This window comes from Haemaphysalis longicornis, unplaced genomic scaffold (assembly GCF_048455015.1).
Source record: "Haemaphysalis longicornis isolate Haplotype H1 unplaced genomic scaffold, Haemaphysalis longicornis Haplotype H1 scaffold_2, whole genome shotgun sequence".
In the NCBI taxonomy this organism is placed as follows: Eukaryota; Metazoa; Arthropoda; class Arachnida; order Ixodida; family Ixodidae; genus Haemaphysalis; species Haemaphysalis longicornis.
Genome location: NW_027526295.1, coordinates 130902674 through 130917889, shown reverse-complemented (window position 1 = coordinate 130917889; position 15216 = coordinate 130902674). Strand labels below are relative to the sequence as shown.

Genomic DNA, 15216 nt, shown 5'->3' with positions numbered 1-15216 from the left:
TTGAAAAGAAAGCAAACAACTTCAGCCCACTTTTCTTCCAATAACGGCTTTTCTCTCTCCCTCTAACAATACTTACAACAAAGTGTAGGCTTAGAAATGACAACGTTTATCATGATACAAGCAACAACAAGCAGGTGGAATGAACCATTCTTTGAATTTTAACACATATATTTCAGGACAAACCTTAGAATGGATCAAGTGCTTGACACTACCATACAACCAGGAACTGCCTTTCAAGAGTTCAGGTGAATCGCAAGGGTGGGCTTTAACACTCCTGTTGAAGTAATAAATGCAGTCTAGTTTCAGGGATGGTGGTCTCAAAAGTGATGGTCAAGAATTAGGTGGTCAAGTGTTTGGTTAAAACTAGTTAAAAGTTTGGTGCTCAGGTGAATAAGGTCGTCATGTTCACCAGCTAATGTGAAGGTTAGGTAGGTAGATAGAAAAGGGGGTTCCACAGACGAAGAATTGAGCAGCCATTGAGATCTCGTAACTCACATCCATTCCCAGAGACAGATCAGCAGAATGTCGCCACAAAAGTTCAGTGTAACCACACGTGGCAAAGGAGGGTCAGCCAAGCATATGATGCATGCCGCATTTACAAATGAATGAGCTTGCCAAGTCTCTCATTCAATAATGCCCCTGGCAGATAAGTTCAGCTTCAACGGAATCAAGCAGCAAAAAACATCTTGCAATAAACTTGCCCAACAATGCGTTTACATGTACACATGTTATCCCTGAGAACTGTTCAAGGTGAAATCAAGATCTACAGATAATGGGTGAACATTATAACTATAGAAAGGTAACTGCTGTTGGTTAACGTGTACTGCAGTAGCTGCAAGACAGGGTCTTTTCGTTTAATTCCCATTAAAGCACAGCTGCAATGGTCCTGGATTCTACCATTAACCCAATTATTTCTGCCAGATACTGCAGACAGTGTATCCGCTGTACAAAAACACTTTTGCCACATTCACTGGTTACGAGAAACGTGTGCCCAATGCTGGGTAGAGCAGTCAATAAGCACTATGGTTATGGAAACTGAAGCTTGTAGGGTCACAGCTTGTTCAGCTGCTCCAGCAGTGGTTAGGGGATGGAGGGAGTCAAATGCTACTCTCTGTCACTACAGCCAACCAGTAGGAAAATGTCGTACGTTGCCGCCTTGGTCGGCAGGCGCCGTGGCCGGGGGTGCTGCGGCCAGGCGGCTGAGCAGGTCCGTGCGTATCTGCTGCAGCATGGCAATCTGCTGCTCCTGGGCCTCCAGCTTCTGCTGCAGCTCCTCCAGCGCATCGTTCTTGGCCCTCAGCATCTGTGCCGCAGAGGGAGGGAGGCAAGACGGGGGCCAAGGGACCACGGTTTGCGTTCATTGAACTTTCCACCCGTGGGGCCCTCTTCCACCTTCCAGAATCAAGATACATGTAGACCGTGGCAGTGTTGAAGCCCAGAAATTGAGGGAGCACCCACAAGCGCAGCTTAATGGAAGGTCCCCACAGCCCTGGGCTTTCTTGGCTCTTTTAGATGCGGAGCATCTCATGCTTGGGGCTGTGTCCCTCCCTCCCTTGTTGTCCACCGTCCGCACTCTACTGCGCGTCTCTTCAGCCCCGTCAGCATTTGGCCTGACGTAAGCGCAGTCCACTATAAAAAGAAATAGTTAGGCGGCGCCCGGTTTTGACCCCACGACACTCTGGCCGCAACGGGAGGTACGTGGCACTCTTCCCACTGCGCTACAAACCGAGACGGGAGCACGTGCTACGAATGCGCCTTATGTCCTTCACTCATTCAAACTACGTCAAGAAGCTACTGATACAACGAAAGCACGCGAAGCTGAACGTCAACGGAAACAACGAACTGAAAACTACCGTAATGGGAACTTCAGTCGGCCCCATGGCTGCTTCGCATTCTACTCAGGGTTCCCCTACGGGAAGATGGTGTAATTTTTCACCAAGATATACCAGGCACATGCCAAAACATACAAAGATATACCAAAACATGACAAAACATACCAAGAGCATACCAGGCATAGAGAGAGAGGGAGAGAAAGAGAGAGCCAGGCACCCCTAGGCCTTGAGTCATAAGTACCAAATTTACACGATTCTAACGTGCACCTTTTATTGTTGCTAAAAATAGCCCTCAATTTATGTGCGTGCTACAGTTGGGCTTAAAACCGAAAATCAAAACAAAAACCGTAAACAAAACAGGGCCGTATTTTCATGCAAGACTTCACTGGCGGACCTGAGCATGGACATTTCAAGAACTTGAAGATTCTCAGGCAGAATTCCTATATTAGCAGAATGTGAAACAACAATGGCCCATCACGTCTAAAATCACTAAGGCCACGGCACATGAGGTCTCAAAGACTTTCAATGTTCTCCGCTCAAGTTTGGGGCAAGCAGGAGCTGGCTAAGCAAGTTTATGAGGCACAGGGGATTTTTGCTGCCACAGTTGCGTGCATCGAACAAAACGTACTGGAGCGTGAAAAACAGGCTAGTCTGTCATACTGAAGGCAAAAAACAGTGCAAAGAAACAGTACGCAAGACGAGAAGGAGACAAACAGCGCCCGTGTTTGTCTCCTTCTCGTCTTGCGTGCCGTTTCTGTGCGCTGTTTCTTGCCTTCAGAACAAACTGTCTTCTGCCAGGTACATGGTGTCATGTCTTTTGCATTTGTGCGGTAGCATCGTCGTTGAATGACCTTTTTTTTTTAATTTTCTTACGTAGGCCTAACTGCGTGTTACAATCAGGGGTGCGTTAGAATCGTGCAAATACGGTAATGGAAGGTGCAGTGAGCGGTCTTCACGGATTAAGAGCAATTATCCAACGTGAATCCGGGACGGAGACAACAAAAGAGCCCCACCCACCTGCTGGAGGTGGTGCCGGTGCTGTCCCGGGGCGGGGTCCCTGGCCTCGAGCAGCTCCATGCAGGCCTGCAGGTCGGCCTTGAGCTGGCTCACCTCCCTGGCCATCTCCTGCTCCTGCTGCGAGGCCTCCCGCTGCGCCTGCGTCTGCTCCTGGCGCGTCTGCTCCAGCCGCTCCGTCAGCAGGCGGATCAGCTCGTCCCGCTTGCTCAGCTGACGCTTCACCTCCCCCATCTGCAACAGAGGCGGCAACGGATCACGGAGGGAGGTTCAAAGGGACAGACAACCGAATTTTTGTGGCATGCGTGCCATCTAGCTCATATGAAACCCGCCATTTTATAGACTGGGGTAAGTGCAAGGAATTTCTAAATGAACAGGCGGAGATAATTTTAATTTGGCACTAAAATTTCAGAAGTATGAAAGGTGGCGACACGTAGTGACAGTACCTTAAGTGTCCTAACAACTCCGTCGATTTCAAAGCACGATTAACAAACCGCACGAAGGAACAGGAAAGGTTGCCTGGGACAAGTTTTTAAGCCCCTCAGTTGAAAGTGTGCTGCCGCACGGCCCATTGTTGTGGCTGCCATCGTTCCTTTTGGCGGGACACGTATGCTGGCAGATCTAAAAATTCCGATTTCAAAAGTTCTAGGGTGCTATCAGCAAAACCAGTTTGGGTTGAGGGGTTTTTAAGCGATTCCCTTTCATTTAGCACAAAGAAAATACACTTGACAAACAAAAATCGGTTGTCTGTCCCTTTAAGGAGATACCAAAGTGAATCGGCCAGGCTCTCATTTGTGCCTGCATTGTGCACTCCAAACTAGGTGATCTCAAATTTGGCTATTTGGGGGAAATGTAGATAAACCTTGGGAAAAGAAAGAAACGGCATGGACCCTTTGTGGCTGACTCACGGAGTGCCAGTGATGTCACACTATACTGCAGTGTGGTTTCAAGCTATTGAAGTCCTGAAATTTTGATTTTTTCACCATCTTTAGGGTTCATACAGACTCTATTTGTTCATGCACAGCTTGCACAGGTTAAATTTGTTCAATGCGTATTTGTTCAATGCGCTTACAACCCATTAATTTAATTCTGTGGATGTGCCAGTATGTCATCACAGTCGAGGTCACCAAATTGGTGACGAACACTTTGCAGGAAGAACAACACTTTTGAAGCACTTAAGCACTTTCCTTGCGAAGAAAAAAAAGGATGTAAGTCAGCACAAAAAGTTGTACAGAAATTTTGAGAACTGTCTCCTAATGCGTAAGCATGCATACGCCACTTTTCTGTTTCCTAAACTTTACATTTCCTTCATGCAATCTTATGAATTAAATTTTATTATTAACTGCGTGCTCAATTAGTAGAATGACAAATTGAAGCTTGCCATTTTTAAAGTTTCTTTTTACAACCCAATTTGGCTATGAGTAACCAGGTCGGGTGGCATTTCAGTGTTTTTTGTTTGCATTAAGAAACAATGAGTGACTTCATTTTGTCTGGTAACAATTCTCGTTTTCGTTTAAGATGCTTCAACACATTATTTACGTTTACACTGCTGTCTTAATTACATCAGTGCAGTGGTTAAGACAGATTTTTTTGATTTTGCACATACATTTTGCTTTTTGTTTTCTTAAATGCTTCCTAAAAAATTTACACGTATACTATTATAACAATCAAATGTCTCACATTCATCAATTATGCATTTTTGTGCAGGCAGTGCTTTTTGATTATTTTTATTTCGTCCATTTTTGCTTCTTCTATTTTTATATTTTTGTCATGAAAAAAAGTGGTTTTGATCGACCTCTGTAATTTAATTCACTCATTTTCATTTTTCCGTCTAGTTCTAACTTTTTCAAATTTTCCTTTATGAAATATTTCCCATTGATGCTAATATAATGATGAAATGTCATTTCTCTTGCATAAGTCACTTCACCTGAGTGTAATGCTTAAACGTATCGCAGCAGATGCTCCAAGTGGCGGCAAATTAAAGCATCACATACAGCACAGGAGCAGACCTGCAATGTCAGAAGTGCAGACGGCTGCGCCAGATACAGATGAATTCAGATAAGATGGTTGGCATTGAAGGTTTTTAAAGTAAAAGTAAACACAGGAGCCTGCCACACAGAGAGGGAATTTGAGTGCATTTTCGTTCATGGCTGCAAGGCATTATGAAGTTGTTGCGTGCAACGTTTGTCAGCAAACATCGGTTCACGCCGGCCTAGCAACATATTTTGGACAGCTCCATTCAGCTTTGGTTCTTTGAAAATGTGCTAACAATTGTCTAACCCACACCTTCCTAAGAGTGTAATTCGGTCACAACATGCCAAATGGCTCTCCACATCTCTCAGTGCCATAATTACTGCTTTGTGCATGGACCTGCCTGTCGTGGCCACATGTAATGCCATCAGAATTTCACTTCCTGGAAATGGTGTCCCAACAATGAAGAAAGCTGCATACGCAATGTTCAAATTTCCGGCATTTCTCTCTGCCAGACAATGCCTACAAGCTCCACAACGGTTGCGCACGTAGACAAAAAGCCTGGATAGGATGAGAGCAGGGACAGACGACCCCGCAATCCAAATTACAGCTGATGGCCCACTTACACGGGAACAACAGCTATTATCCCCCTGCTTGCATCATGGACAGATGTGTAATGCAGAGCTGCCAATAGAGGGCAGTGTAATGAGAAAACAAAAACAAAAAGCCATTGTAAACAAAAACAGTCTGCCTGCCTCAATTGCTGGACAAAAGAGCCCCAGCAATGCTGCACTAGTAGGTAGCCCAGACATAGCCACATTGAAAAGAATAGGAGACAAGACACAACCCTGGGATACCCCCCTTGAGACGCGTCTTTTTTTTTTTGCTTAGCACACTCCCCAACCATGCTTGCATGTACCGGTTTTAGAGAAAGCGGAAAGCCCACATGCCTGTGCTCAGCCTCGAGCACGCATTCGACTGATGCAAGCGCCTACCAGCGGAGCTTACCTACACTCTAGTCCCTAGCTACACTCCCTACTTAGAAGTCTCGATCCGCCCTACAGCCTCTGAGCTCAAGGCTGCAATGCGGGAAAAGGGGCACGCAGGTATTGCGTGTCGGTTAGTCAATGTCACTAGGTAATTCTCGCGGCAAGGAAATGAGCACGCCGCGCCCCTATAACAAGAAGCACTTTGCAGTGCCCACAACCTTGGCTCCAACCTTTCCTCGACTCTTTCCAGGTAACAAGTGTGATGCAACTGGAAGACATGCTTCTTCAAGAGCACCTCGCCTTGCCCCGTGTCAGTCGGTGCAATCAGATGTACTTATAGTAAGCAGCTTGTGCGTGATCTAGGCCTTTTTTTTTTTTTTGCCTACGGTATCTACTAAAAATGCAGGCCTTGGAATGCTTCCCATTGGCCCCTGCCTTCAGTCTTGTCTGAGTGCTTTTCTTAAGAAAGAATAGCCTCTCAGCTAACACACTTGCTACTGAGGGTATGCCTTAGCCATCAGTGTCTTGCACTGTGCTACGCAGGCCTCTGAATGCACTGTCTATCGAGTGGCACACAGTGTCTACCACAGGGTGTATTCGTGACTAAGCAGTCAACCATCAATTGAAAGCCCTTGTGTAGCACAGGTACGGTGCGCAACACCCTTGTCTATAACACTGAGTTCAACTTCAATTGGTTACATCTCAAAACTGCGGACTCAAACTTGTCACAAAAAACATTGAGGTCAAAATATATGGTCTAGACTTCAGAATGACGCAATAGTCTTCTTCAAATGTTTTTCGGCCAAGGCAAGATAAGGCTTTAAGTACAAAAGCTGTGTTATAGACAAGGGTGTTGCCCTCTGTACTAGAAGCTGTTCTGAGCATATAAACAATCATGGCTACAGACCTCTCACTCCTGACCAGGGACAAGATGCACACACCTGCTAGCTTAGTACACAACCAAGGGACACAGGTGGACACTGTATTACAGGTGAACACATGAACACGCCAGGAGACGATCTAAATTACGCTTACTAGATGAACAAGACATGCGCACGCAGCTCTCTCCACACTGGTAAGTAGGGACGCGGAACTGTCAACAGCACTATCAATGGTAAATGACTCATTGATTATAACATCATCAGTAGCATCTAGACTCTCACAAGACTATCGATATGGTGCCGCTGATAGTTGGATGTCATAGAACTAGCACAATAGTACCAATAATTTTCTTTCTTTCGATGAATTTTACTCAAGTTAGGCGATAAAGAACCGTCGCATGTTTTTTTTTAAAACAGTCTAATTTCATACAAAAACAGCATTTAAATGGAAACCGTCCACCTAATTATCAGGTAACACTTTGCAAATCACTGCGTAGCTTCAGAAGCAATGTAAATTGTCCTGAAAGAACGTATATCAGGGAATATCATCAAAAGCTAGTAATAACTGACTCTTGATCTGTTTCCTGGTAAGATGTTGTAATCAATTATGTGGTTTATTATAAGCCACACTTCCCTTAAACTAAGATGTCAGCCTCAAAGCAACAGAAACACTGGCCAATAGGATCAAATGCAATGCGCCAAATCTGGAGATACAGCCTTACAGCCACAAATTAAAAATAATGGTGAAACTTCTTTTTTCCTACAAAAGGTTTGTGAAAAAGAGTGGAGAAAAAAAAAAACAAGCTTATTTTTGTGCCCTGATGTTAATTCATAGATACAACAAGCGGAGATGAAATTTGGGGTTTTATTCTTATGTGCAGATAGATCTATGCAGTCACACGTTCCCAAAAGTTTTGTCCGACAAAGACTTACCTTTTTCTTGTACCTGGTGAGAGTTTCATTGAAGCCAGTGTCCCCATGCCTTGGAGAGAGTTCAAGCTCCTAAAAAGGAAAAAAAAAAAAAAAACTAAAGTTTCAGTGACTTTATAACTGGAAAATTTCAGCTAGGTTGATCCCTTTAAAAGGTAACTAATTTACCCTAGCCAAGCTAGTGGATAAAATTCACAGACAAGTATTTGGACATAATGTGATTATTCAGCCCTGGTACTGCCTTGAGCCCACGGCATGCAAATCAATGCACTTTCACCAGGAAGTTTTTCCAATATTTACACCACCCCACAATTTGCATCTGTCATGATGCAAATAAGTGGAAACTTGATGCGATGGTGTCGTCGAGTTTCCACTGCAATGAAAATTTTTCACGAGACATAGTATTTCATAAAAATCTCAGACAGGATTACTAAAATCACAGCGCAAGTCAAAGCTCGTACTTTTCACGGATAATTTGTGAGAGTCAACAGGTGTACGAGTGTCCGTTTGATTAATTTCTCTATGGAAATTTCAGAATATCGTCTTAGTGCTCACTTATACATGGATAGCGTCTGTGAGTGTAACCTGCACACGCACCAGTTTGGGCAGCTCTAAGGAGGTGCAGGATCCTGTGCTGGAGAAGCTTATGTTCAGGTTGTCACCCAGGCCATTGTTTATCCTTTCCACGGGCAGAGCCTGAAAGGAAAAAAAAAAAAAAAAAAATTTTTTTTTGCTGACTTTAGTTTCAGAACATACAGCAAGAAAGTGGAATCATTGGTACGATCGAAGAAAACAATTCAGGAACATGTACTAGCGCTTAGGACACGTTCCGTAGCCAACACCTGAATAGCAAGGCGCTGAATAATGACACTGACGGAAGCAAATGCAATGCAGTGCAGGAAGTCCAGAGGTTGCATCTCCAAGGAAGGACTGTATTTATCTAGACCAAACCCAATGCTTATCGAGTGCAAGTGCCACATACGGATAATTTTATGCAAAAATTAAAACTCGGCCCATTACTATAGGGTTTTTAATCTACCCTCAAATCTAGCAAAAAAAAAAAATATTCTGTGCACTCTTCAAATCGAGGCATAAGTGGCGAGCGAAAGCTACGTGTGGTATATGATCAGTTCGAATGCACGGCACTTAAAACAATTCCTCTTTGTCACGTGATAAAGAGGATCATGTCAGTTACAGCATTGTTCACATGACAAGATACCTCCAGCTTTGCTTAAGATTTCAGTGTAAAAAAATAACAGAAAACTGAATAAAAAAAAAAATCTAAGTGAGCAAGCAAGTGGTAAAAGATAGAATGCGAGTGTAGAGCACTTCCCCATCTTGGGTGCACTTCTGGTTTCCCAATGTCCCAACGGCGAGCCCGGATTTACACTTTTTGCTAAAGAAGTTAGCTTTCACTAGAAAGTTCACACATCACACACATCAGTGCAGGCAGTGTAGGGACAATTGAGCACATTTACTTTCATCTCTTGACCAACCCACACGTCAGTGCAGAAAAGAGGGACAATCACACGTTCACATTTAGCTCTAAATCAACCCCTAGTATCAAAAAAAAAAAAAAAAAAAAGAAAGAAAAGACGATGACAGTGACACGGTCTGTTTTTTGTAACAGCGGCATGTTAATGGTGTACGACGACTTACATTAAAACCCACAGAATAAATCCTGAAACAACTTCATCATTAAATTTAAAAAAAAAACACTCAAAACCGGCTGGGCTGTTACACGAAGGGGTTTCAGAAAGCTTCGAGTTAAATTATGCAACACATCCACAAAGGGAAGCACAAGGCTGCATACGTAGTCACGGGAAGCACCAATCTTCACTGGTCAGTGTGTCAAAAGACATCATCTCGCCCGCATCAGGAGCTACGCAACTGTTGCTGCTCTGACCGTGTGCGTTACCACGTCTGCAGTTTCATCAAGGGCAGCGAGTGAGAAGAAAGGGCAAATGACAAATTCCGTGCAAAACTAGACAAACCTGCCACAGAGACATTTGGCATGGCATTAAAGTTTATGGCAACGCTGCACTGAGTCGCAAAAGGGGTTGGCACGCATGGTTTAAGAGCGGCAGAACATCATGATGACGAGCAATCAAGCAGACCTTCACCAAGCTTAACCTCAAAAATGCCACAACCGTCTTGCAACTTGTGCAAGCAGACTGTTGGGAAACAATCCACAACACTGATGCCACTGTACCCCTCTCACACAAAGCAATCAGCACAACCTTCATGTGTGATTTGAACACGATCCGTGTCGCTGTACGACTGCTCACCCAGAAGCAGCAAGAACACAGCATCGAAGATTGCCAAGAATTCCACAATTACCGTATTTATTCGAAAATAGGTCGAGCACGAATATAGGTCGACCCCCTAAAAATTGAAGTCGCCGAAAAAAAAACTAATATATTCGATTATAGGTCGACCCATACTTTTAAGAAAAAAACTTGAGGAAACTTTTTAAAACTCCCATTTATTTACAACGCGGTCACCTCACTGGTCGGAGCCACACACTGCGTCGTCGTCGGAACTTGCGCCGCAGTTCATTACCCGCCCCCGCCCCCGACTGGCTTTGAAGGCTGAACGGCCAATCCCGCCTCGCAGCGCTAACTGTTGAGCTTTGGTCTGAATATCTTCGCAGGACACTCGGTGTCCTTTCGCACGCTCCTCTTCCACGTGCAGCCGGAGTTTTTTCTCGAGAGCATCGTGCCTCCCACCACGAAACGCACGACGCAGTCCCCTACAAGCAAAAAGTTCGTCGTCCCGCTGTTTCCGCCATCCCCTGATCAGCTTTTCATTAACGACTAACTCTCGCTGAGCGGCGCAGTTGTTCAAGTTCTCAGCAAACAGGATCACCCGCCGCTTAAAGTCCGACGTGACATCGCGAAATGCGCACGAGAAAAACGTTGTGTGCGGATATCACAACGAAGCAAACACCAAGAAAGCGCGTGAAACGGAGAACGGGAGATAGTAGAGACAGCGAGCGAAGCAGGCAACGCCGTTCCGTTCACGAGGTGGCTACGCTAGGTGGCGAAAGTCACCTTACCCCCACCTCGCGCTAGCCGCTACCGCGGCTCCGAAGACACCAAGCCAAGCCAATCTGGCTCTCTAGCCAGTACGTAAGCTCGCTCGCATGGAGTGCTCGCTCGTGTCCGGTTCGGCCGCAGGTAATGCGCGATAGCCGGCAGTGACTGTGGGTGGTTTTCTTACGCTGATTGTTTTGTTATTTTTTCCTTTATTTTCTTGCCTGTCTTTGTTCTGATGCTCCGCGCTGCCGCCTCAAATTGAGGAGCGCCGGGCGCGACGGAGAAACGGATCGCTCGGTGCGCTCGCCATTTTTGATCACGACTATAGGTCATAGAGATAATATACTCTATAGGTCGAGGTTCTTCGGTCACGATTATAGGTCGACCCTCAATTTTTAAGCACATTTTCGGAAAAAAAAAAAGGTCGACCTATATTCGAATAAATACGGTATGCCCTAGATGATCTGTCCTTCAGGTTGAGGATTACTACCAATGATGAAACTTGAGTTCGCAGGCACAAATTGAGGTAGCGTGTTCTACTGCCCAGTTTTAAGGCATTCAACAAAATGAGAAGATCTGTGGTGTGCGAAGAACTGGACGCTTCATGACGGCAATGCACTCTGTCACCGAGCTTTCCTCACACGAGCAAGTGCTCTGCCCGAACCATTATCACCGCACTTCTGCACCCACCCCGCCACAGCCAGATTTAGCTTCTGCACACTTTGCCCTCTTCCCAAAAATGAAGATTCAGGTCAAAAGTTGCTTATTTGATACGAATGCAACGACTGAGTGTAAACCGCAGCAGGTGCTTAATGCGCTTCTTAAAAAATACTTTCAGCACACATTCCAGCAGTGGCAAGGAAGATGAAATACTGTACTGCTGAGCAAGGGGATCCTTTTAAATGCATAGTGTATAAATGCAGATAAATAAACCACTCCCAGGAAAACAGAGCTAGTCTAAAGAAATTCCGACGCAGCCTCGTACACTTATCAATACGACTCACAAAACACCTCGGCCGGCCACAGCAGCAAACACACCTTTTTGCAGCGATCTGGGGACGTTGTGGAGGCCATGCTGGATTGGCTGGTGTTTGCAGATACCCGGCTGCCGAGACTGCCGCTTTCACTTGACCTACGACTAGCAGGAGATGGGCTCTGAAAATGGACAGGGAGCAAGCAGCAATTACCCAGGCCAAGGCCTTCAGCAACACCGATGAAGTCACTGCTAAACAACAGCTACTCTTGGACGACCTTAGGTGAGGATGCATGCGAGAGGATTGGTGCTCTAACTTAGCTTCTGTTATACCCCTGTCACACGGGCACTTTCAATCGCGATTGAAGTGAATCGCGATCGAGTTTTCGAGCGCGCTCGACGCAGTGCCGCTGCTACACGGCACGTTTCAATCGCGATCGAGAAGTTGCGCGGGTTGCACTCGTGTACGCCAGATGGCGCTAACAATGTAATTGCGGCCGGTGTCTGGTAACTTCGCGCAGTCGTAGGTATACGTAACTATGTAAATATTACCTCTCACTTATTTGGGTCAAGTTATTTGACACAATTTGCAGCGTTAGTTGAAGTTGTCACCTTCTGTGCCATTACTGATCGGGCACGAGAGTATCGCCGCTTTCGTTCGATCGCGCTTGGAAGCCTCGATCGCGCTTGAGAAACCAGGATTGAGTTCGAGCGGGATCGAGCTCGATCGTGATTGAAACTGCCGTGTAGCAGGGGCCCCATCCGGATTGAGCTCGATCCTGATCGACTCAATCGCGATTGAAAGTGCCCGTGTGACAGGGGTATTAGATACACTCGTTCTAAAAAGCTATAGTGCAAACACAGTGAAACGGAAGATGAACAATGGGATAGGTGCTCCTCAGAGGTACGTGCAACAAACTCAAGCCAATATGGCCCACTTAGTGAAAAAAAAACAGTCGCAATGTGCAAGAGGCCAACGGCAGCACATCTCTTCTACAGGTACAGAAGCCCGCAAACACGTATTTGTGCGTTTTCTCTGCCTCCCAGGTGACCCCGTGGAGCACGGAGAACAGCCAATGTGTCGGCAGAGGACCTCATCTATTTAATTTCAGAAAACTTTACGATACCTTGTGTGCCTCAAAAAGTGCTTTCCTTCATTTACAGATGCCGCTCGAAAAGGGGTGCACCAACGCCTCCTTTAAAAGAATCAATATCTTGCTTGTATTTTTTCAGGAAGACCAGCCCTTCTGTGACTTGCGAGTGATATGTGGGATTCATCAATGCTAAGCCATTCACCCCATCTGTTCACTTGCGTGTACACATGAATGCATGCACGTGCATGCAAATTATTAGTATATTTATGTGCACACACATTTACACCTACACACGCCTTCAGTCTTTCATAAAACGTGCACAGTGTGTATTCCCTCACTTCTTTAGCCACAGTCCCTACACCGTAACTTACAGGTGCAATGATATTGGTACAGCCAAAGATGGCCCCGGTATGACAAAGGTAGGTTGCAAGCCAGACCAGCTCAAGTAAGGTACCGAATATTTCCTCATCGCAGGGGCCATAATGACAATGACGGCTCCAAGGTGGTGGAAAAACGTTTTTATTTGAGCCGACAAAAATAAATAAAAAAAGGTGGGTGAAAATTTTCTTGGGCTAGTCAGGGTGGCCCACCAGAAATCTGTGAAATAGGTCACTAATGCATGAGGAAATCAAACCATTCAGCTAGAGCCATTATCCGCTAAACTAGTGTAGCTGCATTGGCCCCCTGACCTAGGAAACGGTATCACTGATTGAGATGAAAGCAGCCAAGGTCTTGCAAACGGGTCCCTTCGAACGTATGTGAACTGGACTACAGGACTGGACCATGTAAGTGCAGCATTAAACAATTCCTTAAACAGCATTAAACAATTAAATAATCCCAGCGATGCACTTCAGTTTGAATTTTTTTTTATTTCCCCGAAGAAAACTTCCCACATATATAACGCAGTCATTCAGCCTTGGCTTGCCTTGCAGCTCCCATTTCTTTGGGCATAAATAATGATTGCAGTGCTGTAACAGCTTCCCTCACTGCTAATTCCACTTCACTGCAGTGTTACTGTGTGTGCTGAGCAGCACCCTTTAAAGACAAATATCAAAGATAACAGCCAATGTCTCTCTCATAACAGCGAACTGCTGCACTCTTTGCATGTGGCGCATGTTTGTGCATATGTGCATGTTGAGAGAGGAAGGTGCAGCGAACCTTCTGGACGGGACAACTGAATCGGCTCCCTACCTGGCATCCCCTCAAAACCTTCTACAGATATCCCTACCCATCTAACTCCTCCTCACCACTACACATTCAACTCGCCTTTCCCGCCACTCACCTTCCTCACCCCTACACATTAACCTCCTAAAACACCTGTCACCCAGTCAGCTCTCCCTCCTAGCCTTCATCCAGGCTTCGCTTTCCTGGGCTTCACCCTAGAATGTCGTAACCCTAGAATGTCGGACAGCTACTCTAAGTACATTTCACTTTGAAAGCATAGTGGAAAAAAAAAAAAAACACCAGATGGCGCTAAGTGTGTTGACAATATGTCACGTGTCAACAGCTTTGTCTTCAAATTCGCCTTCATCTCCATTCACTTTTGAGCAATCGTGAGGGTCCCAAAGAAATCCAGTCTTTTCAAACAGACGCTTTCGTTGCAAAGCACAGCCGAAGTCTTTGAGCAGTTAACAAGAACAGCAATAATTTATGCAATGTCTCGCCAGGTGACCCCACTTTCCAAAGACCTGCGCCAGCAGTCACACGTCAGACAATGGCAGCTAACAGCACAGGCAGCCTGTGTTAAACCGCAACTCTACAGACCGCAATGGATTGATTGGCGCAACTCGGCTGTCGCAGCATTCGGCCCCCCAGTATGCTGTCCCAGAACGCTGTATCCATTGGAGGTACTCAAGTGAAACAAAAACAATGCTATCACGTTTTCATCCATAAATTACTAGCTAAACCCAAGCCTTGGCCATTCTCTCTTTTTTTGCACGCAAACGACACGCATTTTCTTTGGAGCAAGAAAAACTCCAGTACACATTTTTTTTCCTCGAGTGAGGGGTTGAAGTGAATTATGGCGCAAGGGCTACAAAAAATTGTGGTCGATTCTTCTGTCATAGGAATCGGTCAAACACGAAAGTGAAATGTGCAACGAAATCTGCAGATGAGCATGATTTGCGGGTCGGCAGCTGCCTTGTGGGTGTGCCTGGCGAGCGACTTCCTCCTGCTGGTTTGCTTCGGCAAAGGTGTACTGGCGTCATTTCCGTGACGGATATGACGTCAGTGAAATCTTGGTGTATCGTGGCATAAAACTCTTTCATGTTAAAATATAAAACCCAAAAACGAACAACCCTAAGTATAACGTACTCTTTAGTACTAAAGGTTGCTTCCCCGCAAGAAGACCCTGTGTGCAGGGGTGCACCCTTTACAGGCTGCTTGGTTCGTTGTACTGGCGTCATTTCCGTGACGCATATGATGTCCCTCAAATGTTTGTGTATACCGGAATAAAACACTATTGTGTTAAAAACCAACTGCGTATCTGCTCACT

At 45.5% G+C, this 15216-nt stretch overlaps 1 protein-coding gene across 9 annotated transcripts in view; it reads right to left on the bottom strand.

The window, feature by feature from the left end:
- Positions 1 to 11807, bottom strand: part of LOC144169219 (uncharacterized) — a 118488-nt gene extending 106681 nt beyond the window's left edge. For all 9 annotated transcript variants that reach the window (XM_077698265.1, XM_077698267.1, XM_077698272.1 and 6 more), the window contains exons 1-5: positions 11694 to 11807; positions 8215 to 8313; positions 7621 to 7689; positions 2850 to 3080; positions 1148 to 1303 (exon numbers count right to left, since the gene is read on the bottom strand). In XM_077698265.1, coding sequence (XP_077554391.1) covers positions 1148 to 1303; positions 2850 to 3080; positions 7621 to 7689; positions 8215 to 8313; positions 11694 to 11729 — 591 coding nt within the window. In that variant the 5' untranslated portion in view covers positions 11730 to 11807. The remainder of the gene's footprint in view (positions 1 to 1147; positions 1304 to 2849; positions 3081 to 7620; positions 7690 to 8214; positions 8314 to 11693) is intronic.
- Positions 11808 to 15216: the final 3409 nt, after the last annotated feature.